Source organism: Phocoena phocoena, chromosome 2 (genome assembly GCF_963924675.1).
Source record: "Phocoena phocoena chromosome 2, mPhoPho1.1, whole genome shotgun sequence".
NCBI lineage: Eukaryota > Metazoa > Chordata > Mammalia > Artiodactyla > Phocoenidae > Phocoena > Phocoena phocoena.
The window spans coordinates 74,553,385-74,579,597 of NC_089220.1; the positions used below are offsets into that span (position 1 = coordinate 74,553,385).

Consider the following 26,213-nt stretch of genomic DNA (forward strand, 5'->3'; position numbering starts at 1 on the left):
GGCACAGGGGGGACGCAGCTTGGTGTGACCCTTCATAACCACACCTGGGTAACACTCGGCATGGAGAGAACGGGGTGGCACTCTGCAAGCCTTTATGCTCTTCCCTGGGGTGGGGAGCTCAAGGCCACTTGTGGCTTTTGCCTCTAGCCCTTAGCGTAGAGAGGAGTGCTGTCCTTCTGTGGTCCTGCCCTGCGGACAGCCCGAGACTCTGCCTGGCTGGCACATGTTAGTTGGTCAGGAAGGGACAGAGGGGTGAGTAAGGGGACAGGGGGTGAGAGTGAATCTCTGGCTTTCTCCTCGCCCTCTAGGGAGAGCAGCTCAATCAACCGAGTCGCAGATCTCCTCCACCACTGCGTTGAAGATGTGTGGCTGGTCCGCGTACACGTGGTGTGAGGCGCCCTCGATCTCCTGTGGATGGAAGACCCCACCAGGGGCGGGACAGCCCTTTATTCAAGGCACTGGAAAGCTATTGCACCATTTCTTTTTCCCTTAAGCCTGCTTGCCCGTCGCCCATGAGCACTTATTTTATCTAAGACAACAGTCCACCTTTCTCCCCAGATCTTGGCACTTCCCTGTGGGAGTCAGTGAATCCCAATATCCCATCCTTACTTCTCCTATGGCGCCTGATTTTATCTTTCCTTCCATACCAGCCCCTCCAGCGACCTGCTCATGTCAGCGACCTGCTCATGTCATCCACATGTCCACTAAAGCAGGGCCCATCAGGCACCAGCCTAATTAGGCATACTCATTAGCAAATGAGGGCGGGGGGGGGATGGAGGAGTGTGGTGGGAAGGCTTCATGGCAGCCTCTACAGTTCCCAGCTCTGGTTTGGGGTGGGAATTACAGGGGGTGGAGGGACAGCGTGGTGCCTGTGCCTGACTACTGGACAAGAATCTGCCTTTCAGCTGAACCGAGCTACACAGAAGTGAGAAGCCCCTAATTATGATTTTACAGAGAGCCAACCCTTTCAAATCCACTGCCATAGCTCAACCTGTCCACTCCTCTTTCCCCCCCGACTCTCCCATCACCCTTCGCTACCCTGACTCAGCTACTCTGGGTCAGTCAACACGTGCTGGGATGTTGCAGTGTTTCCACCTCAATCCTGCTCCTCCAGTGGCCAACATACCATGTCTCGGACGTAGGAATCCGGCCGCTGCAGCTTCACCTTTTTTCCCGTGCTGGTGTCTATCCAGGTGTTGGCCCCGTAGATCATGGTGATGGGCATTTCTTTTTGAATCAAGTGAATTCGCTCTAACATGGGTCGCCGGGCCCAGCCGAAGGACTCCATCATGGTTTTGAATGCCGTCTCCCCGCTGAAGAAGCAAAACAGGGTGAGGCAATGAATAAATGCCACAGCCTAAAATGTCAGTTTGTTGATCTCAGAGGCTGGGGAAGTATCTTTGTCATTCTTTGTGGTCCTCTCAGAGCCCAGCACTGGGCTCATTAAATATTAGGAAGATTAGGAGACAGGACTGAATCTCCAGAGGCTCCTATCACAGATGAGTTAGGAGGGACACACTTGTGAAAACTCCATGGCACTGAGAATTATCCAAGAGCCTAATAGGTTACTGTTTATTCAACAAATATTTATGTGGCATCCCGGAGCTGAGGGTGGGGACATATGAACAAGACAGACGCAGTGCCTGCCCTCCTGGAGCTCACATTATCTTCATACTTTAGGCATAAATAATGAATTATATGATTAACTTAACTTCAAATTTCCCAAGAATTATGAAAGGGTGGCGGAGTTCTAGGAGAACACAGACTAGGGACTTGGCTTCCTGGGGTTGAAGGAGAGGGTCGGGGGTTCACTTGGGGTGGGCTCTGATGAGCAAGTACTACAGAAGCACAAAGGGCTTGCTGAAGAGAATGGAATGAAACGTCAGTCTTGTGAGGACCTGGGGGGAGCAGCAGTTTGTGCGACTTGAGAAGCAATGACGGCCAATCTAATCTCCTTTGCTCCCTGGCCATTTCCTTAGGGAGAGCTAACCGAGGCTGTGTCACGAGGGGTCCGCAAGGCTGGGGCAGAAGCCAGCTGTCCAGGTTGCTCTCCTGGGAAGCAGGAGAGGTTGGGGACACCGCCGCCCAGCAGGCTCAGCCTGTTTGGGAATTATATCCCCAGTCTCCTTTGCACCCCTGAGATGAAAGAGAGCCTGGGTTCTGCACAGGCCACCAGAAACAGGGTTCCTCCTTAAGGCAGTGCTGCATAGTGGAAAAATCATGGACTCTGGAGTCAGAGAGACATGAGTTCAAATCCTGGCTGTAGTTTCTAAGCAAGTCATGGAAACAAGAATACACCTTAATTTTCTCATTTACAAGCTGGGAGGAGTTATACCCACTTTATTAGGTCATTGTGAAGAAAATGAAAATATGTACAAAGCCCCTAAATTTAGGTGAAGCAAAGTAGGTACCCCATCCCCCAAATATTCTTCTTTGGCCAAATCGTATGTTTTCCAAGGGAATGGTAAGAGTTACCATGAGCTCATGAGGGTTACAACTCAGAAAGACTCGGGGGCTTATAAAATTGAGTGAAGGTGTTTGGGGGAAGGGGCTGGTTATCACCAATGTCATCTCTGCTTCTTCTAGGACCTGAATGAGGTGTGTGATTATGTACTCTGTGGCTTAGATTGGGAGGCCATTCATTATACGGAACTAGTTCTGGGACTGGGGAATGCTCTGAGGAAAGGGCTAGGGGTGGGCCTGCAGGGTCTCAGAGGGTATGAGACTGGCATTGAGCCCAGTGGGGGCTGAGAGGAGTCGAGAGCAGGAAGCAGTGGGCTTCCTGATTTGACTGTTGAGCTGAGTTTCTATACTGCTGCTTAAGCAGGGCCCTTCAATCAGCTGGGCTCCTGAGGAATGTTGGATGAACAGTTCCCACGCTGCCTGAAAGCTGTCTGGGTTTGACGCTAATGCCCAGACAGCACTGCTGGAATGCAAAACCCCAGTTGCTTTACAGCTTTCGGCTGAACAGTCCTGAAATGAGGCATGGCAGTGCTGCTGCTCCCAATGACCTTGGCTCCCCTGAGATGCCTCCCAGTAGTGTAGGGTGAGGCCCCCACAGAGGTGGTGCCTCATGGTATCAGCCACTCACCTGGCACTGCCTGAGGGGAAGACTACCTCCCTGACTCTGCCCTGGATGGCACTTGTCAAGACTGTAGATCAGCAGGCTTCTGGGGCCTATGTCTGAGTTGTCATAGATATAAACTTCTAGAGATTCTGCGGACATCCCCAAATCCCCCAAAGATAGGGAAGGCATTCCTATCCCAACAGTAAGTATTTCAAGGTATACATAATTAAATTTTTAAATGCATAATCTATCCATCAGCAGTTCTATTTGTAGGAATGTAGTCTAGAGATAGTCACATGTGTGCAAAGGAAGATACGTAAGGAGGTTCCCTGAAGCAATGTCACATGATATCTCAGACCTAAACTAACAAGAAGATTCAGGAATTACAGGTCTGGGACAGGAGAAGACTTTCTTTCTTTTTTTTTTTTTCTTTATAAAAATACCATGTTCAGAGAAGGAAGAAGAACTACAATCCTGCAGCCTGTGGAACAAAAACCACATTCACAGAAAGATAGACAAGATGAAAAGTCAGAGGGCTATGTACCAGATGAAGGAACAAGATACAACCCCAGAAAAACAACTAAATGAAGTGGAGATAGGTAACCTTCCAGAAAAAGAATTCAGAATAATGATAGTGAAGATGATCCAGGACCTCAGAAAAAGAATGGAGGCAAAGATGGAGACAATGCAAGAAATGTTTAACAAAGACTTAGAAGAATTAAAGAGCAAACAAACAGAGATGAACAATACAATAACTGAAAACTACACTAGAAGGAATCAATAGCAGAATAACTGAGGCAGAAGAACGGATAAGTGACCTGGAAGACAGAATGGTGGAATTCACTGCGGCGGAACAGAATAAAGAAAAAAGAATGAAAAGAAATGAAGACAGCCTAAGAGACCTCTGGGACAACATTAAATGCAACAACATTCGCATTATAGGGGTCCCAGAAGGAGAAGAGAGAGAGGAAGGACCAGAGAAAATATCTGCAGAGTTTATAGTTGAAAACTTCCCTAACATGGGAAAGGAAATAGCCACCCAGGTCCAGGAAGTACAGAGAGTCCCATACAGGATACACCCAAGGAGAAACACGCCAAGACACATAGTAATCAAATTGGCAAAAATTAAAGACAAAGAAAAATTATTGAAAACAGCAAGGGAAAAATGACAAATAACATACAAGGGAACTCCCATAAGGTTAACAGCTGATTTCTCAGCAGAAACTCTACAAGCCAGAAGAGAGTGGCATGATATACTTAAAGTGATGAAAGGGAAGAACCTACAACCAAGATTACTCTACCCGGCAAGGATCTCATTCAGATTCAACAGAGAAATCGAAAGCTTTACAGGCAAGCAAAAGCTAAGAGAATTCAGCACCACCAAACCAGCTCTACAACAAATGCTAAAGGAACTTCTCTAAGTGGGAAACACAAGAGAAGAAAAGGACCTACAAAAACAAATGCAAAACAACTAAGAAAATGGTCATAGGAACATACATATCGATAATTACCTTAAACATGAATGAATTAAATGCTCCAACCAAAAGACACAGGCTTGCTGAATGGATACAAAAACAAGACCCAGGGCTTCCCTGGTGGCGCAGTGGTTGAGGGTCCGCCTGCCGATGCAAGGGACGTGGGTTCGTGCCCCGGTCCGGGAGGATCCCACATGCCGCGGAGCGGCTGGGCCCGTGAGCCATGGCCGCTGAGCCTGCGCGTCCGGAGCCTGTGCTCCGCAACGGGAGAGGCCACAACAGTGAGAGGCCCGTGTACCGCAAAAAAAAAAAAAAAAACAAGACCCATACATATGCTGTCTACAAGAGACCCACTTCAGACCTAGGGACACACACAGACTGAAAGTGAGGGGGATGGAAAAAGATATTCCATGAAAACAGAAATCAAAAGAAAGCTGGAATAGCAATACTCATATCAGATAAAATGGACTTTAAAATAAAGAATGCTACAAGAGACAAGGAAGGACACTACATAATGATCAAGGGATCAATCCAAGAAGAAGATATAACAATTATAAATATATATGCACCCAACATAGGAGCACCTCAATACATAAGGCAACTGTTAACAGCTGTAAAAGAGGAAATCGACAATAACACAATAATAGTGGGGGACTTTATCACCTCACTTACATCAATGGACAGATCATCCAAAATGAAAATAAATAAGGAAAAACAAGCTTTAAACAACACAATAGACCAGATAGATTTAATTGATATTTATAGGACATTCCATCCAAAAACAGCAGATTACACTTTCTTCTCAAGTGCGCACAGAACATTCTCCAGGATAGATCACATCTTGGGTCACAAATCAAGCCTCAGTAGGTTTAAGAAAATTGAAATCATATCAAGCATCTTTTCTGACCACAATGCTATGAGATTAGAAATGAATTACAGGGGAAAAAATGTAAAAAACACAAACACATGGAGGCTAAACACTATTTTACTAAATAATCAAGAGATCACTGAAGAAATCAGAGAGGAAGTCAAAAAATACCTAGAGACAAATGACAACGAAAACATGACAATCCAAAACCTATGGGATGCAGCAAAAACAGTTCTAAGAGGGAAGTTTATAGCTATACAAGCCTACCTCAAGAAACAAGAAAAATCTCAAATAAACAATCTAACCTTACACCTAAAGGAACTAGAGGAAGAAGAACAAACAAAACCCAAAGTTAGCAGAAGGAAAGAAATCATAAAGATCAGAGCAGAAATAAATGAAATAGAAACAAAGAAAACAATAGCAAAGATCAATAAAACTAAAAGCTGGTTCTTTGAGAAGATAAACAAAATGGATAAACCATTAGCAAGACTCATCAAGAAAAAGAGGGAGGGCTTCCCTGGTGGCGCAGTGGTTGAGAGTCTGCCTGCCAATGCAGGGGACACGGGTTTGTGCCCCGGTCCAGCAGGATCCCACATGCCGCGGAGCGGCTGCGCCTGTGAGCCATGGCCGCTGGGCCTGTGCGTCCGGAGTCTGTGCTCCGCAACGGGAGAGGCCACAACAGTGAGAGGCCCGCATACCACAAAAACAAAAACAAAAACCAAACAAAACAAAAAAAGAAAAAGAGGGAAAGAACTCAAATCAATAAAATTAGAAATGAAAAAGAAGAAGTTACAACAGACACCGCAGAAATACAAAGCATCCTAAGAGACTACTACCAGCAACTCTATGCCAATAAAATGGACAACCTGGAAGAAATGGACAAATTCTTAGAAAGGTATAACCTTTCAAGACTGAACCAGGAAGAAATAAAAAATATGAACAGACCAATCACAAGTAATGATATTGAAACTGTGATTAGAAATCTTCCAACAAACAAAAGTCCAGGACCAGATGGCTTCACAGGTGAATTCTATCAAACATTTAGAGAAGAGCTAACACCCATCCTTCTCAAACTCTTCCGAAAAATTGCGGAGGAAGGAACACTCCCAAACTCATTCTATGAGGCCACCATCACCCTGATACCAAAACCAGACAAAGGTACTACAAAAAAAGAAAATTACAGACCAATATCACTGATGAATATAGATGCAAAAATCCTCAACAAAATACTAGCAAACAGAATCCAACAACACATTACATACACCATGATCAAGTGGGGTTTATCCCAGGAATGCAAGGATTCTTCAATATATGCAAATCAATCAATATGATACACCATATTAACAAACTGAAGAATAAAAACCATATGATCATCTCAATAGATGCAGAAAAAGCTTTTGACAAAATTCAACACCCATTTATGATAAAAACTACAGAAAGTGGGCATAGAGGGAACCTACCTCAACATAATAAAGGCCATATATGACAAACCCACAGCAAACATCATTCTCAATGGTGAAAACCTGAAAGCATTTCCTCTAAGATCAGGAACAAGACAAGGATGTCCTCTCTCACTGCTATTATTCAATGTAGTTTTGGAAGTCCTAGCCATGGCAATCAGAGAAGAAAAAGAAATAAAAGGAATACAAACTGGAAAAGAAGAAGTAAAACAGTCACTGTTTGCAGATGACATGATACTATACATAGAGAATTCTAAAGGTGCCACCAGAAAACTACTAGAACTAATCATTGAATTTGGTAAAGTTGCAGGATACAAAATTAATGCACAGAAATCTCTTGCGTTCCTATACACTAATGATGAAAAATCTGAAAGAGAAGGAAACACTCCCATTTACCACTGCAACAAAAAGAATAAAATACCTAGGAATAAACCTAGGGAGACAAAAGACCTGTATGCAGAAAACTATAAGACACTGATGAAAGAAATTAAAGATGATACCAACAGATGGAGAGATATATACCATGTTCTTGGATTGGAAGAATCAATATTGTGAAAATGACTATACTACCCAAAGCAATCTACAGATTCAATGCAATCCCTATCAAATTACCAATGGCATTTTTTATGAACTAGAACAAAAAAATCTTAACATTTGTATGGAGAAACAAAAGACTCTGAATAGCCAAAGCAGTCTTGAGGGAAGAAAATGGAGCTGGAGGAATCAGACTCCCTGACTTCAGACTATACTACAAAGCTACAGTAATGAAGACAATATGGTACTGGCACAAAAACAGAAACATAGATCAATGGAACAAGATAGAAAGCTCAGAGGTAAACCCACGCACCTATGGTCACTAATCTATGACAAAAGAGGCAAGGATATACAATGGAGAAAAGACAGTCTCTTCAACGAGTGGTGCTGGGAAAACTGGACAGCTACATGTAAAAGAATGAAATTAGAACACTCCCTAACACCATACACAAAAATAAACTCAAAATGGATTAGAGACCTAAATGTAAGACTGGACACTATAAAACTCTTAGAGGAAAACATAGGAAGAACACTCCTTGACATAAATCACAGCAAGATCTTTTTTGATCCACCTCCTAGAGTAATGGAAATGAAAACAAAAATAAACAAATGGGACCTAATGAAACTTCAAAGCTTTTGCACAGCAAAGGAAACCATAAACGAGACAAAAAGACAACCCTCAGAATGGGAGAAAATATTTGCAAATGAATCAATGGACAAAGGATTAATCTCCAAAATATATAAACAGCTCATGTGCTCAATATTAAAAAAAAACCCAATCCAAAAATGGGAAGAAGACCTAGATAGACATTTCTCCAAAGAAGACATACAGATGGCCAAGAAGCACATGAAAAGCTGCTCAACATCACTAATTATTAGAGAAATGCAAATCAAAACTACAATGAGGTATCACCTCACACCAGTTAGAATGGGCTTCATCAGAAAATCTACAAACAACAAATGCTGGAAAGGGTGTGGAGAAAAGGGAACCCTCTTGCACTTGGAATGTAAACTGATACAGCCACTATGGAGAACAGTATGGAGGTTCCTTAAAAAACTAAAAATAGAATTACCATATGATCCAGCAATCCCACTACTGGGCATATACCGAGAGAAAACCACAATTCAAAAAGACACATGCATCCCACTGTTCATTGCAGCACTATTTACAATAGCCAGGTCATGGAAGCAACCTAAATGCCCATCGACAGACGAATGGATAAAGAAATTGTGATACATGTATACAATGGAATATTACTCAGCCATAAACAGGAACGAAATTGGATCATTTGTTGAGATGTGGATGGATCCAGAAACTGTCATACAGAGTGAAGTAAGTCAGAAAGAGAAAAACAAATATCATGTATTAACACGTATATGTGGAACCTAGAAAAACAGTGCAGATGAACTGGTTTGCAGGGCAGAAATAGAGACACAGACGTAGAGAAGAAACCTATGGACACCAAGGGGGGAAAGCTGCGGGGGGGGGGGGGGTGATGAATTGGGTGATTGGGATTGACATGTATACACTGATGTGTATAAAATGGATGACTAATAAGGACCTGATGTATAAAAAAATAAATAAAATTCAAAAAAAATACCATGTTCATATCACTTTTTCAGTTAAAAAAAAAAAAGATCTTTGCAAATGTTTTCCAGTCTTTTTGCCTGTCAGGCTAACTGCCTATCTCCAGGGAAGAGTAAGGATCCTTCTCTAGAGACGGGCGGCATGTTTAATTAATCTATTATCTTCTCCATCCCTTTGCGCCTATCCCTGGGAAAGTCTCTGGAAACCATCAAGCCTGCTAATGCCTATGTTCCCCTAACTGAATGAGAGCTCTGTGGAAGAAGAAATATAGCACAGAATGATCCTGGGACCGTTCTGGAGTTTTCCAGCAGCTCGAGTTTTAGCTGCCAACCCATCGACCTGAGCTGACTCTGGAAGCTGCCCTCACCTGGGATTCTGGGCATTGCAGTGGTAGATATACTCCGATATAGTATCATCGTCAAAGAAGTCTGCAAACTTGCGTTTGAAGTCTGGTCGGAATCGCTGTACCAGGCTGGGCCCTGGGAGGGGACAGAACGTGGAGAGGCCGATTTGAATAGGGAGGAAAGACTCCTGCTTTTGTATGTGTTAACAACTTTAACCAAACATTATTTCTCCTAAGGGTTTGTTTGCTTTGTACACTTAACGTTATAGTGGCAGACAGAGCATGCAAGTCTTTTGGGAAGCTCCAGGTGACTACAAATGAGAGTCAGTTAGTTGCCAAAGAATTTAGACAGTCTAATGTCACTGAGGAACCAGATTATCTGCAGCTCAATGAAGTCCCAAGATCTTTCTCTCCAAGGATCACAAGCCCCACTGGAGTCCATGGTTGAGATGCTTTGCTTTTACAGTCTGAGCTATGTTCTCTTTCTCCCCGAGACCCTTTATGGCCGTTTAATCTTCTGAAGGTAGTGGATGAAACCAGACCACCTCCCAAGAGCCCTCTCACGTTCAGGCCTGTAATAGAATATGAGTGAAGAGGTAAAACTAATGCTGGCATCTCAGACTCGGGGCACAGTTTTAGAGCAATCTGTTCCCTTCACCTTTCTTTAAATAGTACATATACAAGCAGTAGGGCACTTGAAACACACTGTAAAAATTGGGCCTAATGAATGATCAGCTTCTGGCCTCTCTCTTCTGGTCTGCTGTCTCTGTGTGAGAAGCAAGGGGTGAGAGGGAAGCAAAGCCGGGATCCCCTGGGCCCTGGTCCTCCTGCATGGCTGCCCGCCAACCTCCCCAACCATAACAGCTCTGATGCCCATGCATGGACCTGGCCAGAGGCAAGTCCAGAAATGGGGAGAGTGGTTAGAGCAGGGCTTCTCCCTGTAAAAGGATTATAGAAGGTCTGCTGGAGTGCACAGTGCTGGGTGCCCTAAGGTCAGCCCTCTGCGCATTTAGTATCCTTTGGCACCTGTGTCTCTTGCTTTCCTTCCTTTCTCCCCAAACTCCTACCTTCTGCTCAAGTGCTCATTTTTCTCTTTTATCCAGAGCCATTCTGTTTCTCTTGAAGGGCCTAGAGAGACAACTCTTATTCAGCCATTAGCAATTAATTCGTAATAATTGGCTATTGAACATTACTGTGTATATATAAGCCATCAGTGCAAAATAGATGGCCACCAATCTTTTCCGTAAAGGGAATCTGCTTTTCACTTTATCAGAGTAAAAGGCTCCCCAGATAGGGAGGGTGCTAGCAGTGTGAGGTCAGAAGGCTGGGCCATATTGATCCCACTCACTCTGGCTGGCTCCCCCCTCCTTCCCTCCCTTCACTCACAGGATTTGCTGACAGCTACTAAGTGGTGAAGATGTGGTATCTGACTGGGGCAGGAGCTTGCCTGCCACTGTGGGCTAGGCTGGAGGCTCTGGTTCTGACCTCTCCTGGCAACAGGTGCTGGGTGAGCTGCAGGGATGGGATCCAGCAGTGGTGACCACGCTGAAACACCAACAAGCTGCCATAAACATGTAGCACAGAAACTCAGCAGAGGAAGAGTCACCTCACAGCCCCTTCCTCTCTCTCTGGGGCACAGAGTAGCAGTTCTGCTCCATCTGTCTCTTGCATGGAAAAGCTTTTTCCATGCAGCTGAAGGAAAAAAAGAACCTTCTGAAGCTGCAGACAAAGACATCTGGTCCAGATTAACAGCTTTAAATAACAATGTTAGGCCTATTCCCACTTTTCATGAACAAGAGGGGATGGTGAGAGTCCAGGTGCAGTGGGGTTTCTAGAATGGGAGAGCCGTGGTTTGAGGAGATAGTTTTCCATCTATAGGCTACTCACCCCAGGGCCCAGCTACTCGAAGAACAGCCAGTGGATTGGAACGCCCTAGGACAGAGGCCACAGCCTTGACCCAGGTTGGGGGTGCACGGATCTGACTGGGGTCAGTTGGTCGGAGGGGAAAGCCCCATGGGTCCACCAGGATGAGGTGTTTAACTCTAAAGGAGGAAAAAGGAGGAGTCAAGTTGTCTTTGCTTGAAGGTATCACAGCCCTTAAATCACCCAGGAAGAGAACTATTGGAAACAAATACCGGAAGTTTCCCAGCAGGGCGAGGAGTTGTGATGGAGATGGGTGGCTCCCCCTTACCTGTCAGGGTACTTGATTGAGTAGGAAGTGGCCAGGAATCCTCCCAGACTGTGCCCCAGGAGGATCATACTGGGGATCCCCATGGTCTCCCGCCACGTCTCTATAGAGGTCACAAACTCGTCCTCGGCCCCCTCTGGGTCCCTCGGGAACGTTGGCCTAGAGCTTCGCCCGAAGCCGAGCAGATCGAAGGTGTGCAGAGTGCGGCGGGCGCTCAGTGAATCCATGTTGAGGATCCAGAGGCCCACGCCGCCCCCAAAGCCATGCACCATCACCAGGGGGGTGCGGTCCCTGAGCTCAGGGCTCACTGTCACCGTCCAGATCTTGTTCTGGTTTGGGAGGGACACATATCGGGCCAGGAACTTGTTCTGGAGGCCTGGGGAGAGGGGTCCAGGGCAGAGCAATAAGACTGTGTGCTGACAGCATCATCCTTTTGCTTGGACTCCCACTATTCAGTTCTCTCTCATCCCCAAACCCTTCCTGACCTCCCTTGCTTTTCCTTTCACAACTCTCTGACCATACATCCTAAGAGTTCAACTCCAAGTACAATTTGTAGACCGTCTAGTCTGTAGGTATTAAGAGAGGCCATCTTATTCCTTGAGGCTGTTTGGGTCCCTTTGGGTCCATGGTGGCAGTGACCCCACTGACCCCACAGAGCTTCAGCATCGATCACTCTTGTACCTGTATGTGCTTGGGGCTTGACCCATGGACAGTAGTGTCCTCACTGAGGGTATCTGGAAGGGTTGAGCCAGGTCCCTCTTAGGGACAGACCAAGGTGGGCAATGCTTGCACTGCTGGTGTGAAGGCAGTCACATGACAGAGCTGCCAGGGTGGGGGTGGGGGGGCGTGGGAGTCACCTGGATCCCAGACAGCTTGAAAGGCTTGAAAACTGTGGCTGTTCTGTGGTTGTACTTAGCCCATAAGAGAGAGGGTAGCCATGGCTGGGGCAGTGGCTATAGAGCGGGGAAGATCATATGAGGAATATGGGGAGATGTGGCCCAAGGATCTTGTTTGAGTCGGTGGCTGCTGATGTCCCTGGGATGCCTTAACCCCCACAGAACACTGCCCACTAGAGCTGGTCTGTGGGAATCCCTAACCACTCTGGTAACTGGATGGTGGGGTGGGGTGGGGGGCGCTAGTTGGTCAGAACACAAGGAATAGTAATATTAGAGAATACAGGACTGCTGGTCCTTGGGTAGGAAGATGGTAAATCTAAGAAGTGCTTGTGTGTTTGATGAGAAAGGGAGAGATGGCAAAAGAAAAGAATAGGAGAAGGAAGAAGTAAAGGAGAGAATGTGTACATTTGTACATGTTGTATGTTAATAGCTGGTACAGGGTTTGAGGTGAAGTTGTGGGATGTGACAGAAACCAGCATGATGGACAGGGAGGGAGATGTCAAGGAACCACTATCATGGAATGTGTGTCCTCTGGGCAAATCTTTTCCCTCCAGTCACAGACATCCCTTCCTCCCACCCCAAGCATTGTCAATCAGGAATCAGTGGGCTCAGTGTGCCAGGCTCCGGGAAAATTCTGTATCCTGGGCCTCCCGAGGGAGGTGGGACGAGTGTCCCTTCTACTTACACTGGAGGATCCTGGCTTCCACATTCTTCAGCTGAGACATGGAAGTGGGGCGCCAAGCGGGCAGCCAGCTGCTCAGCCAGCCTTGAGGCCTGGGACAGGGAGACACAGAGACACTCACTGGCAAAGCTGGAAACACTGATGCTCTCAGGCTTGCCGGCAGTTAGTTACAAAAGAGTTATCAGTGTGCAGGATGTTTCCAGGCTCAGGAAACCTGCCCCTATGGCAGTCAGCAATTCCATGGCTGCCTGATAGCCTGTTACTCTTCTCTGGTAAATGGTTATTAACAACAACATGCCCTTTGTTTCAACAGATACTCAGAATACCATGTGCACAACACTTCACAGTTTACAAAGCCCTTTCACATTTTTTTATCTCATTGGAGCTTTACAACTCCACTTTGTTACTGGTTATTATAATGTTCAAGGAGGTTACAAGGGGAAAAAAGCCAACTTTTAACTAATGTTTCAGTTCTCCTTTGCCATCCCTAGGACTGTATGTTCCCTTAGAGTAGGGAAAATTCCCATGCCACCTGCCCTCCTGGCAGGGCACCAGTGTTTGTGTGTGCCCTCTTCCAAGCCTCTGGAAGTACAGAGCACTGTGTCAGTGCCCAGTTGGGCTCTCAGGCAATCAATCAGTCCAGACTTGAATGACATGATGGGAGAGGCAGGGAGTAGGATGAGGGAGACCTGGGTTCAAGTCCTGCTGTGATTCCCTGACAGGACAAAGGTTGCCCTTGGTCTTGTTTCCAGTTTATAAAATGAGTAGAAAGCTCACACATGTCATCACCTCCAGTGGCATGCAGTAAAACAGATAAGATAACCTATCTTGCTTTCTACTTTATACCCAGGGAAATTTAAGTCATTGCAGGGTAGAGGTTGAAAGTAGCAGTTGTGGAATAATTTTTAAAAACCCTGGATCTAGGGACTTCCCTGGTGGTACAGTAGTTTAGAATCCGCCTGCCAATGCAGGGGACATGGGATTGAGCCCTGGTCCAGGAAGATCCCACATGCCGGGGAGCAACTAAGCCAGTGTACCACAACTACTGGGCCTGCACTCTAAAGCCCGCGAGCCACAACTATTGAGCCCACGTGCCACAACTACTGAAGAGCCCCGTGCTCTGCAACAAGAGAAGCCACTGCAATGAGAAGCCCGCACACTGCAACGAAGAGTAGGCCCTGCTCGCCGCAACTAGAGAAAGCCCACATGCAGCAACGAAGACCCAATGCAGCCAAAAACAAACAAACAAACAAACCCCCCAAAAAATGCTTTTTAAAAAAAAAAACACCCTGGATCTAAGTCACAATAATATCATTTACAAGCAGACTGGTGTTGGCCTGTTAAATAACCTGTCTTTGAGCATCTAGATATGGAAGGGACCTCATAAGGTGCCTGGGACAAAACAGATGCTCAATGAATGAGCTTTTATTATTCCTTTTCCATCCCATATGATATTTCTCTTTTCTTGAACTCTGTCTGGATGAAGTGGATTTCAGGATCCACACCACCAGTTACAGAAAGGGCCTGTAAACATCAGAACAGTCAATCAGGGGCATTCTGCGGGGGAGCGAGGGAACTATTACCAACCCCCCCATGGCACACATTGGGCATCTTGCTACATCATTTGAAGTGCAGAATTTTAGATTAGAATAGTTCCTTAGAAATCTAGTCCAGACTCTTTATTTTACAGATGAGCAAAGTGATGCCCGAAGAGGTTATACAGCTAGTTAGAAAAAGAAGCAGAACTAGAACCTGGATCTCAAATCCAGGTTTCGCCTTATTTTTTCAAGGCCACACACGAATACTCACATTATACAAGCACAGTTTCACACTTGTCTGTTTTCTGAAAGGAGGTGTGACCTAAGGCTGAAGTTCTAATCCTGGCATTGCCACTCACAAGCAATGTGTCTTTGGACACATTATTTAGCCTTCTCTGTCAGTTTCCTCATCTTTAAAGGGAGGTAATAATAGTATCTACCTCATAGGGTTGTTATAAAGATCAAACGAATGAATGCACAGAGACATCACACTAGCACAAGATAAAGTCCCAATAAATGTTCTTTTCCCCAGCTAAATCATAAGCTATCTGTATTCCCAGTGTTTTGCAAGTAGCAAATCTCAGTGACTGAGGTTTGAAAGAAATACTGAGGTTGCAGCTGAAACTGGTCCATCAATGGCTTTAGCCAGATGAGAGCTGTCACGCTCAATCAATGCAGTCCTGCGAAGACTCAGAACCCTTTGAATATTCCACTGGAATTCCTTATAGGCTTGAAGCACGGGCACCAAGACCACAGAATGTTGCCAGTCTTAAGAGACAAACCTTCTCTCCACCCCACAGAGACTGTGACAAGTCAGGGCATGTCATCTGGACCCCACGTTGCCTTATATCTGCCCAAAGCAGCACTCAGGAGAAATGTTGTTCCAAGGAACAGCATCAAGGGCTGCTCTGCAGAGATACTCTTCAGGGAGAGCTTTTCCTCTCTTCTTCACCAAAAATGCTACTGGTAAAGCACTGGAAATAGTCCCTGGCACACTGTCTGCTCCATACCACTGGGGAGATGAGGACTGAGCTGGGGAATTCAGGCAAGAAGCAAAGCAGCCACTTAGCCATGAACTTAGCCTGGCTGGGGTTGTCTCTTCCCTTTAGGGTGCCTTTATCCTGATGGTGGGTGAGGCAGAAGGGGTTCTGTGCTGGGTGAGAAGACTGTTCTAGACCTCTGTGATCTTGAGTTCTCCTAACTTCTTTGGGCACTGGATTCTTCATTTGTAAAAAGGAACTGATCTACCTGAATCTCTACCAGCTCTAATATTCGATTTCTCAAAGTCATCGTAGCTATTGTAAATCTCCTCTTGGAAGCATCATTTTGGAAAAACACCACTCTCCTGGGCAGTTCCTTCAAGTCCAGGAAGCTATTATTGTCATAACCTTAATTAGTTTTGCAAACAGCTCTGAAAAGGGGGAAACAAGGGGGAACACGGGATCCAGGAAAGGCCCAGTTTTGGTGAACACGCCCCCCCCCCCCCCGCGCCCCCGCCCCCCGCTTGGCTGGAAGCTGAGTCATTCTCCAAGCAACTTTTCCTTGCTCCTATCAGACTGTGAACTGCTTGTCACACCACCTACAGGTGGCATCCCAAACTTGATGTCCTTGAGACGGTGTTAACAAATTCCAAAAGCTCTAATTATGAAACCGCAGCATTAAGGATATTGTTATGATGATTAAAAACTATCAACAAGGATTGCCAGCGACTAAGCGTCTCGGTTGGCGAGAGCGAAAGAAACTTGCAATCCTATTAACCCAGACCAATCCCAGCGCAGTGGAGCCCGCTCTCCGCTTGCCACGCCTTACCCGTGCTGGGCTGGGCTAAGCGAGGCTCTTCCCACACCCCTGCCTCCCGACCTGGAGCAAATCCAGACGAGCAGACCTGGCTGTTACCCCCGCACCCGCGTCCACACGCTTGCTTTGGGGGAATCTGAGACATCACCACTAAATCTAATCCCAGGGTACATAGACTAGAGGGGAGCAAGGAATGAACGCGAACACTAAAGTGGAAAGTCAGAACCGCTGGGCTGTAGAAATCGTTCTCTTCCATTGCTCCCCTGGCTCTGCTGCCGCATCTTCTGGGCAAAAGGAAAGCAACCAAACGCAACCTCCCAGCCCTCCCCTGAAGCCGACCTGAAAAAGGAAAGTCTGGAAGGTGTCTAAAACTGTTCCTCAGCCACAGACAGTCCCAGGTTCATGGCCCAGAGATAGAGATAGAGAAAGAGACAGGATTAACTCACTGCTGCTCCAGATCATCAGCCATAGTAAACAAGCCCTGCCGGGTCGAGCTGAGCCAGCCCATCCCTCCGCCTGACGCCAGCACCAGCTGACCCAGAAAAGGGTAGGATAGCAAAGTGGGGCGTGGCCAGCGCCGCGAACAGGGAGGAGGGGCCCCAGGACGCGGGCTGGGGCTCTGAACCCAGCCGGCTGGGACAGCTGGGGCACATGAGATGTCTCCGAGAGCGTCACAGAATAGGACAGTAGTTCTGGTCACATATTTGGGGACAGTGAGGGAGATAAGTAGTACTGAAACTACCGAGTCCCTCACAGGAGCTCCATCAAACCTCTACTCTCTGATAATTAAAAAGTGAATTAACTACCCCTGCACGCTCCCGCACACCCACTGGGCTTCCCTATTATAGCCACCCCATGCCCTCAAGTCCACCCCTTAGTGTTCCTTCTAATCAGATGCTCAAGATGTTTGTGGAGACACTACCCACCGTTGAACGCGCCTACAAAGGGTCTGAGAGCCTGTGGCCCAAGTAGACTACCAAATTTCGGAAATAAAACCCAGGACGCCTAGTTAGAGTTGAACTGCAGATAAGCAGCAAATCCTTTTTTGGAGTAAGCATGTCCCATGCAATATTTAGGACATAAATGGGCATCCTGTACTTTATCTGGCCACTCTAAACCTAAGCCACACATGCCAAGATGAGCATTCCTCTGCTCTGGGGTTGTCTTTGGCCCCAGCCTGGTTCGCAGGGACAGGGTGGCTCAACCCCAGGTCTCCGTCAGTTTGGTATCCCTGCCTCCCCTTCCCCAGGGGGAGCAGTTGAAGGACTAGCCTACATAGGTGGGTCCGCTTTAGGTAGCTGGGATGGGGGCTGGAGAGAGAGAGGTCCTGATTGGCTTGCTCAGCAGAGGAGTCAGATCTTAAGGCTGACTCCAGAACTTACCTGAACTGGTAAACGGGGCCTGATGTCCCTGGGGTGGTCATCCTCTTGATTAGGTTAAAACCAGAGTAGAGATAGTGGATGGCGGGTGGGAGAATGCTGGTGGTAGGGGTTTGTCAAGGTGGCTTGTTTGTTTTTTTAGCCTTCCTGCAGGACTCAGGAGATCCTGAGATTTCTTCTTTCTTGTAACACAGTGTTAAGCTGATCTGATTAGCATTACAAGGGATTGAAGTTTAAGAGAATAGACATTTATAGACTTTAGGGGTCTAGGAATTTGTAAGATGTGGGGCAAAGTAGTACAAATAGCAGAGGACCTGTCTCTCATTCATTCTTACAACAAAGCAGAGTGGTCCTACACTTCAGGGTGCATTACAATCATCTGGCTGGCTTGTTAAAAATTCAGGTTTCCAAATCCCTACCCGCTGAGATTCTAATTCATTTGGTTTGGTTTGATGCTAAAAGCTGCAATTTTTTAGGAAGCACTTCAGATGCTGAAGTTCAATGAATTCTGGGTGCAGGTCAGTTTTGGTTTTTACCACTTCTCTACTGCATGCTTGTGGGTAAATTATTTAGCATCTCTTTAATTTTCTTCTTCTGTCTTGTAAGAATTAACCAAGATAATTCAAATAAACATTTAGTACATTTGTTTATGCTAAAAAGTTACCATTATTATTATTATATACACACCTATTCAAAGCCAAGCATTATGTTAGGCACTAAGAACACCATTATCAAAAGTAAAGAAACACAGGGAATTCCCTGGAACACAGGGAATTCCCTGGCAGTCCAGTGTTAGGACTCTGAGCTTTCACTACAGAGGGCCTGGATTCAATCCCTGGTCGGGAAACTAAGATCCCGCAGGCCGCACAGCGTGGTCAAAAAAAAAAAAAAAAAAAAAAGTAAAGAAACAGGCTGCTCTAGTAGTAAACATAGGCTTTCTATCTTTTGCCACCCTACGCTATTTGTCCCTTTGCAGAGTTGGCAACTTTGTTTTGGGAGCTCAGCTCAAACCTCCCCTCTTCTGAGGCCTTTGCTGTGACAACAGGGTCTAAAAGAGATGCCCAGTCACTCTATCACATTACTCTATTTTATTAAATTATCGTGCATATTTGTGGACTCATTTATTATCATTTTCCCTCCACTAGAGCCCAAGTTTCCTGGAGGACCTTGTCTTCTTCTCAGCTTTGCTGACAGCCCCTAGGACAGAGTGTGGCACAGAGTACACAGTCAGTCCTTACTGGAGAAAGAAATGGATGAAAAGTCTAGTGAGGAGGTATATGTATAAACAAGTACCTAGAAAACAATGTGCTAAGTGTTATGGAAGGGGAATGTTGCCTGTCATTCCAGTAAACAAAGAATGTTGCCCGCCATCAAGCCATCAGCCAGTGAGGTCTCCCCCTGCACACTCCCACCCCATGGTGCGCCCTGAGGGGAAGTCAGGATGGAGAGAAACAGGAAACATTCTGTGCTCTGGATACTGGTCCTAGATGGTTAAGATGCATAGCTAAGGAATAATTTCAGTGAACCCCAGATGTTTGCATCTTCCCCACACATAGTAAAGCCCTAAAATTAAGTTGAGATGTCTGTTTTTTGTGATAAGCAGTAATATTTCCACGTTCGACTACGTTTTTGTTTTTGTTTTAAGCAAAAACTGTATATCCTGGCTCCTCTTCGGAGCAGTTCCTCAGAGCTATCTGAGAGGCTGTCTCCCAGGCTACAGTCCTCAGTAAGGTCCCCAAATAAAACTTAACTCTCAACTTTTAGTTTGTGCCTTTTTCTCTGATCATCCGTGTCAAGGGCTTTTGGAAGCTATACCATATAGGAAATTCCAGGCTACATCACTCTGAGACAGGGCAACAAAATCTCCCACTTTTCTGAAAACCTGTAAGATGTAGAACTTTCTGGGGCAAGGATGACCTGGCTGGAACTGGTATTAGATCTCTCTAGACCTCATCTCTTAAGGCAGTGCACAGAAGCATTTGTACTTTGTTTCTGTGTGCCAACCCAGCTCTACAGTAGAGGTTGGAGAGAAGTAGGAAACTTGAACATACGGAAAATGCCTTTTATAACCAAAGTTAATAGATCCCTTAAGGTGTTCCTGTTACTGAACTGAACTTGTGTCTGCTCACCACCACACAGCAAAGCTAATTTACTGACACTGGGTTGTGGTGAAGGAAAGTATAGTAGTTATTGCAGGGCCCGGCCAGGAGTACAGGTGGCTTGTGCTCAAAAGACCTGAAATCCCCGATGGCTTTCAGGAAAGGATTATCATTTTTTCAAAAAAGTTATTTATTTATTAAAATTTTTTTAATCAAAGTTTTTTTATTGAAGTATAGTTGATTTACAGTGCTGTGTTAATTTCTGCTGTACAGCAAAGTGATTCAGTTATACATACATATATATATATATTCTTAAAGGCAACATTTGAAGTTAGGGTTGCAAGGGGCATGACTTTCTTCTGACTGGTTGGTGGTGAGGTAACAGGGTGGTGTTCCAGGAATTTTAATCATCAACCTTCTGGTTCCAACCAGTCTGGGGTCTATGTGCTTATGCTCAGCATAGAGCCACCATCCTCCAGCTGGGTGGGGATGTTAGTTTCTGCAGAACAACTCAAAGATATATGTCAGATCATTATGTATATCCTTTGAGGAGGAACTTGGGCTGGTTTATCATTGAACAGTTGTTTCTTGACTGCTCTGCCTTTGTTTCTGTGTTCCTTCATCTCCCTAATTAGTAACTGCTCGAGTCTGCTCTTTGGCACTCAGGTAAGGCCTAGGAGACCAAAGCCTTTTTCTACAAATAAGAAACAGGAGACACAGATGGGCTTTTGTACCAGGCAGGGTCCTGCAGGGTTCTGTTTGGTTTCATCCCCAGAGCTGGGATATCTCAGGATTAGGCTGGATCTGTTAGAATTATAGAGTGGAGAAGACTCTCAGGCCTGCTCTAGGCAGGCCTCTGAGGAGAAATGTAAGGTTCTTATTTCTCCTTAACTTCAAGGTAAGATACACTACGTGCAGGTGTATCTTGTACCTCCAACATATGTGATTTTGTAACAGGGAAGAGCCAAATCTGACTACATGTTGGATCTGTTTCTTCTACTTTAACCTTTGATTACTGTTGCTTTTGTTCACTAAAAGGATACTGTCTATACACAATGGCCTGCCTCAGGGAACCCTGCCTCTCTGCCTGAACCAAAGTGCATTTTTTCAGGGAAACATCCTGACCCTGTCCACCTGTGGGTGGCTGCAAGAAAGAAGAGATTAACACAACCCCTCCCCAAGGCTGGCCATTCCAGGGGACATTGCAAGTCTTATGGTCTTTTTACTTTACTTCCTCATCTCCTCCCCCTCTCTGTTCTATAAAAGGAACTGGCATCCAAACCCCATAAGATGGTTTTTCGGACACACTAGTCTGCCATTTTCTCAGTCTGCCGGCTTTCCGAATAAAGTCGTATTGTATCCCTTGCCTCAACACCTCTCTCCGATTTATTGGGCTGTCGTGCAGCAAGCAGAGCGAGCTTGGGCTCGGTAACAATTTTACATATGATTTTATGTGTGATTAAAGTATTAATATGGTCTTTATGGATGGAAACTAATTTTAACAAACCCTCTTGTCGTGGTCTGAACGCGGGTTGGAAAAGAATTTCCAGACACAGGTAGAATGTAAAGAAGATAGAATTTATTGGAGGCAAGGGTCGCTGCCAGAACAGCGGGCCGACTTCCTGGTAGTCTGGGAGAGTCGAGTCTGAACACGTGCTATTGATCAGTTTTTATAGCCAGAAAACAAAGGAATGGTCCGAAGTGAAAATTTTGTTTACTGATGGTTGAGGCACATATACCTTCCTTCTATAGGGTGGGAGTGAGACAGGGAAGATGCCTTTCCTTATTTGGAACAGGTGGGCTCAGGAATTTTGTAACCATCACAACATGGTGGGGAGGGCGATTGATTAAGAGTCCAGTAGGGCGTGTCACCTCGAAACTTTTTCAGTCAGGGTCGCCCTTTGTCCTTGAAGCACCATTGTCCTTGGAGCACCACACCTCCTTCCTGTGCCTGTAAGTCATATTAAATATTCCAGAAGTAGGTGGAACTGATGACCTGACCGTTCAGGCCTGGCAGGGATAGATCATTCTTTGGTTTCAAATGGGTGTCATCGCCTTTTGAATGAACTATGTATATGGTGTGACCCTTAGAGTAAACAAAGGAACTGAGTACAATAGCTCTAAAGTTGCTCTCTCCAATATGACAGCTACTAGCCACATGTGGCTACTTAGATTTGAATTAATAAAAATTAAAGTTCCATCGCTTCTCGGCCTTTTGGCTAAGATCAAGTGTAGTATCTGTTCTTACCAGTTTAATATATGATACGTTCTCTTTCTGAGAACAACATATTAAACAGATTTTTTGGAGCAGGGAGTTGGAGTAGGAGCTTGCTCCATCCACTTCACGCATTGATCTGGTATTGCAGTACCTCCAGGACTGGTGCGCTCCTCTGGGGATAATAACTGAAGTTTAAAAAGCAATAACCAGACTTCCCTGGTGGTCCAGTGGGTAAGAATCCGCCTTGCAATACAGGGGCGCAGGTTCGATCCCTGTGCTGCCACTGCAATGAGAAGCCCACGCACCGCAACGAAGAGTAGCCCTGCTCGCCGCAACTAGAGAAAGCCTGTGCGCAGCAATGAAGATCCAGTGCAGCCAAAAATAAATATAGAAAAGAAAAGAAAAGAGAAGAAACAGCCCTAAAGAAGAGATGCATAAGTTGAGATACTGGGGAAGAGGCAAAGAGCTTCCATTCCCTCTTGGGATGTGTGACCCTCCCAGCATCTGGATGTGATCAGCAACTTATAAGTTCTTGGAACCCTTTTTGGTTAGCGTTTTTTTAATGGAGGCTTCATTACATAGGCATGATTGATTATATAATTGGCCATTCGTGACTGAATTCAATCTCCAGCCCCTCTCCCCTTCCTCGACCTTGAGGAGGAACTGAAAGTTCCAACCTTGGAATCATGTGATAATCATTCCCCTGGCATCTAGCCCCCATCCTTAGGGACTTCCCAGAAGTCACTTCATTAACATAAACTCCAGCGTGGTTGAAAGGAGTTTGTTACGAATAACAAAAGACATTCCTTCTACCTTTATTGCTCTGGAGCTATTTCTGAAATTGGGGACAAAAACAAGTATTATAACAAAAGATGTTCCTATTGCTCTTACCACTTAGGAAATAATGAGGGTTTAAGGAGTTCTGTGTCAGGAACCGAGATGAAGAACAAATGTATATTTCTGGTTATATCACACTGTCATACAAGGAAAGGGTGTTTGGGCCACACTAGGGCCAAAGTTTAAAAGATGGAGCTGTTACATGCAATAGCAGAGAGAAGCAAAAGGAGGGATCTGAAGGAGAAAGCGAAAATACAAGAGAAAAGAATTGGAAAACAGACTCTCATGCAGAGATTTTCTTTAGAGAGTCCACTTCTTTGGAGGAGTTGTCTTTCTTTTGATAAAGAATGTCATTTCTTACTGTAGAGAGATACATTGTAAAATCATGGCCTTTGTTTATAAGGGGACCTTTCTTGTCCTTCTACTTTCCCATTGTTTTATGATGTTGAGTGTTGAAGGGTAGCAGAATATGCCACCCCAAAATATGCCACCTTAGCATAAGGATTATTTTGAGCTGAAGGCAACTGGGAAGAAGCAGATACAAGGATGGCTCTCTGCCCTCCTCCTATTTGCCTAAAAGCAGGACAGAAAGATGTCTCCCCTCCTCTCTCTACCAGGAAGGACAGAACTCTAGATCCTTACCAGCCCAGGGAGGGCACCAGAGAAATCTACATAACAAACGTCACTAATTAGCCCTTATTTTTCATTAATGCTTCACATATTTACTTTCTCACAATTTGCTGCCCTAGAAACTCAAAGTTCTTTTTCTCTGTCTTGTTACTTCTCTAAAAATTTATTGCTCTTTTTGTTAAGATGCTATTGTTAAAAACAAGACAACAGGCTCAAAATGGAGTCACTTATGCTAACTTAATTACAATTTCAGCTCTCCCAGAAATGGAATCTTAAACCAGTCAGTCAGGGATTGCCTGATCAGTACTAGTTAGGTAATCTGCCTAATAGACCCCAGCCATCTGCTAAAGGAAAGTGACCTTGCCGTAAGCAATCTGCTTTTTTGTCTAGTATAATCTAATTGTTCCCTCTCCCTTCTGCCTATAAAAGTCTCTTTAGATAGCTCCTCAGAGTGCCTTACTATGTGCTGGTTGGATGCTGCCCAACTCATGAACTGTTGAATAAAGCCAATAAAATCTTTAAATTTTATTGAGTTGAATCTTGCTTGTTAACATTATATAAGCCCAAGTTCGAACCACCCTTTTGAGTTACTTGTAACTGAGTGCTCCCCTGTGTATGTGCGATGCATATGTTAGGAAAATTGTTTGTTTTTCTCTTGTTAATCTGTTTTTTGTCAGTCTAAATTATAGGGCCAATGAACCTGATTAGAGGGAAACAGTTTTTCTTCTCAGTGTTTTAGTAACAAAACATCTAAGGTCTACTCTGACTGCAGCTTCAACTTATAAATTTGATTTGCCCTCTGAGAGCCATCTGGGTTGAAGTCCCTCCAGTACCCAATATTTTGTATGCCCAAAATATTCGGGCTCTGTGCTTTGCCAACTTCTAATTATTCAGAAAAATAGGGAAGCAGACATAGTTAATTACCAGGGTTATTGATAGTTGATAAGAGCAAATATATCCTGAACATTTACTCTGTGTCAAGTGCTATGTTAAATGCTTAATGTTAACATTATCTCATTTAATCCCCAAAACCTGCCAACTAAAGAAGGTCACTCTCACCATCCAACTCTAAAAGGATTGAGTCACCAGCCACTGTGGTTGCTGACCTTCAGTACACCCTGAAAGGAGTTCAGGGCAGAGGTCACTCTATGCTTTGGGAAAACTGGCAGAACAGGTCTTCAGATAGATATTTTCAGGAGAAAATTTTATGAACCCAATTGAGACAGGAGGGACGGGGGCAGGACACAACCTTTAAAAGAATGACACACAGGGGAATTTCCTGGTGGTCCAGTGCTTAAGACTTGACGCTTTCACTGAAGGGGCCTGGGTTCAATCCCTGGTCAGGCAACTAAGATCCCACAAGCCATGTGGCCTGGCCCCCCCATAAAATAAAGAATGACACAGCCGTAGAGGATAGGACAAATACTGGTTAGAATCAACTAGGCCCAAGATGGGAGGAGATTCCAATTCCAGTAGACCTTGAGCCTCATTATAAGCTCACTGTAATACATGTACGTGCTAAATGACACACCCACCAGCACCATGACAGTTCTGAGTGAGGCTGGCCAAAAAAGGCCAAAAAGTAGGCAGTGGCCCAGCTCCTGGAAATTTCTGCCCCTTCCCCCAAATAGCTGGACTAATCCTCCCACTTGTTAGATTATGAAATTACCCAGCCCATAAAAACTAACGACCTCATACTCTGGGGCCTCTCTCCTGAGATGACCTACCTTCTGTCTGTGGAGTGTGTAACTCCCTGAATAAATCTGCTTTCACTCTATTTCAGCTAGCTCTTGAATTCTTTCCTGCAGGAAGCCAAAGACCTGGGAAGTGACCATCTTCTCGTGCCCCATTTTCCTGCAACACAATTTCTTGCATTTTCCCATACTTAGAAAAGCACTAAAATCATTAACTAAGATATTTGTGCCTCATGACTAGCAGTAGCCCTCTACCAAGATGTGTGCTTGATTGCACTTATTCCAAAATCACATACATGCACTTATCCCAAATCACCTCCCCCCTGACCTCTTCAGAGCAGTTCCTCAGAGCTATGTGGACACTGTCCACTGAGCTATAGTTCTCAGTAAGTCCCCAAGTAAAACTGAAACTCACAGCTCTCACGTTGCCCATTTCTACTTAAGTCACAACAAGCCAGGTATTCTTATTTCCATTTTAAAGAAAAGGAAAATGAGGCTGTCAGACTAACTAACTTGTCCTGGATTAGATAACTAGCAAACAGCAGAAACCCAGGATTATCTGACTCTTGAGCATGTCCACTACTCAGGACATGACTTTTTACATATGTGAAAGTGCTGATTTAAAATATTGAAACCAACATTATGTTAGCAATTTCCCACTGAGAAATCAGTCAAAAAAATGTTTCAATGATTATAGAATCATAAACTGAACACAGAAGACCTCTTCTTGCTGTTTTAAGTAGTCCAGAAAGCTTTAGGTCATTATATTCGTGTTTGACTTTGCAGATCTCAGAAAAGGATACATTCAGTAAGTGAATTTTTCATCTCTTCTGCTTTCCCCCTTTGGGAGTTCCTGTGGAGATGTTATGATAATAGTTGACATGGATGAAAGGCAGACAAAACATAAGGAAGAGACTACT

The 26,213-nt window shown here is 45.0% G+C and overlaps 1 protein-coding gene and 1 non-coding gene across 2 annotated transcripts; one reads left to right on the forward strand and one right to left on the reverse strand.

Annotated features, from left to right (window-relative positions):
- Positions 1-318: 318 nt before the first annotated feature.
- Positions 319-16,944, reverse strand: ABHD4 (abhydrolase domain containing 4, N-acyl phospholipase B). Its single transcript, XM_065871874.1, has 7 exons — positions 16,883-16,944; positions 13,105-13,193; positions 11,527-11,899; positions 11,223-11,377; positions 9,360-9,471; positions 1,127-1,313; positions 319-408 (listed from the first exon to the last, which is right to left on the reverse strand). The coding sequence occupies exons 1-7, from the start codon at positions 16,942-16,944 to the stop codon at positions 319-321; spliced, it is 1,068 nt and encodes a 355-aa protein (XP_065727946.1).
- A 5,169-nt stretch (positions 16,945-22,113) lies between these two features.
- On the forward strand, positions 22,114-22,305 carry LOC136119527 (U2 spliceosomal RNA). The gene has a single exon (XR_010655514.1). It is a non-coding gene; the product is annotated as a U2 spliceosomal RNA (small nuclear RNA).
- The last annotated feature ends 3,908 nt before the right edge of the window (positions 22,306-26,213 follow it).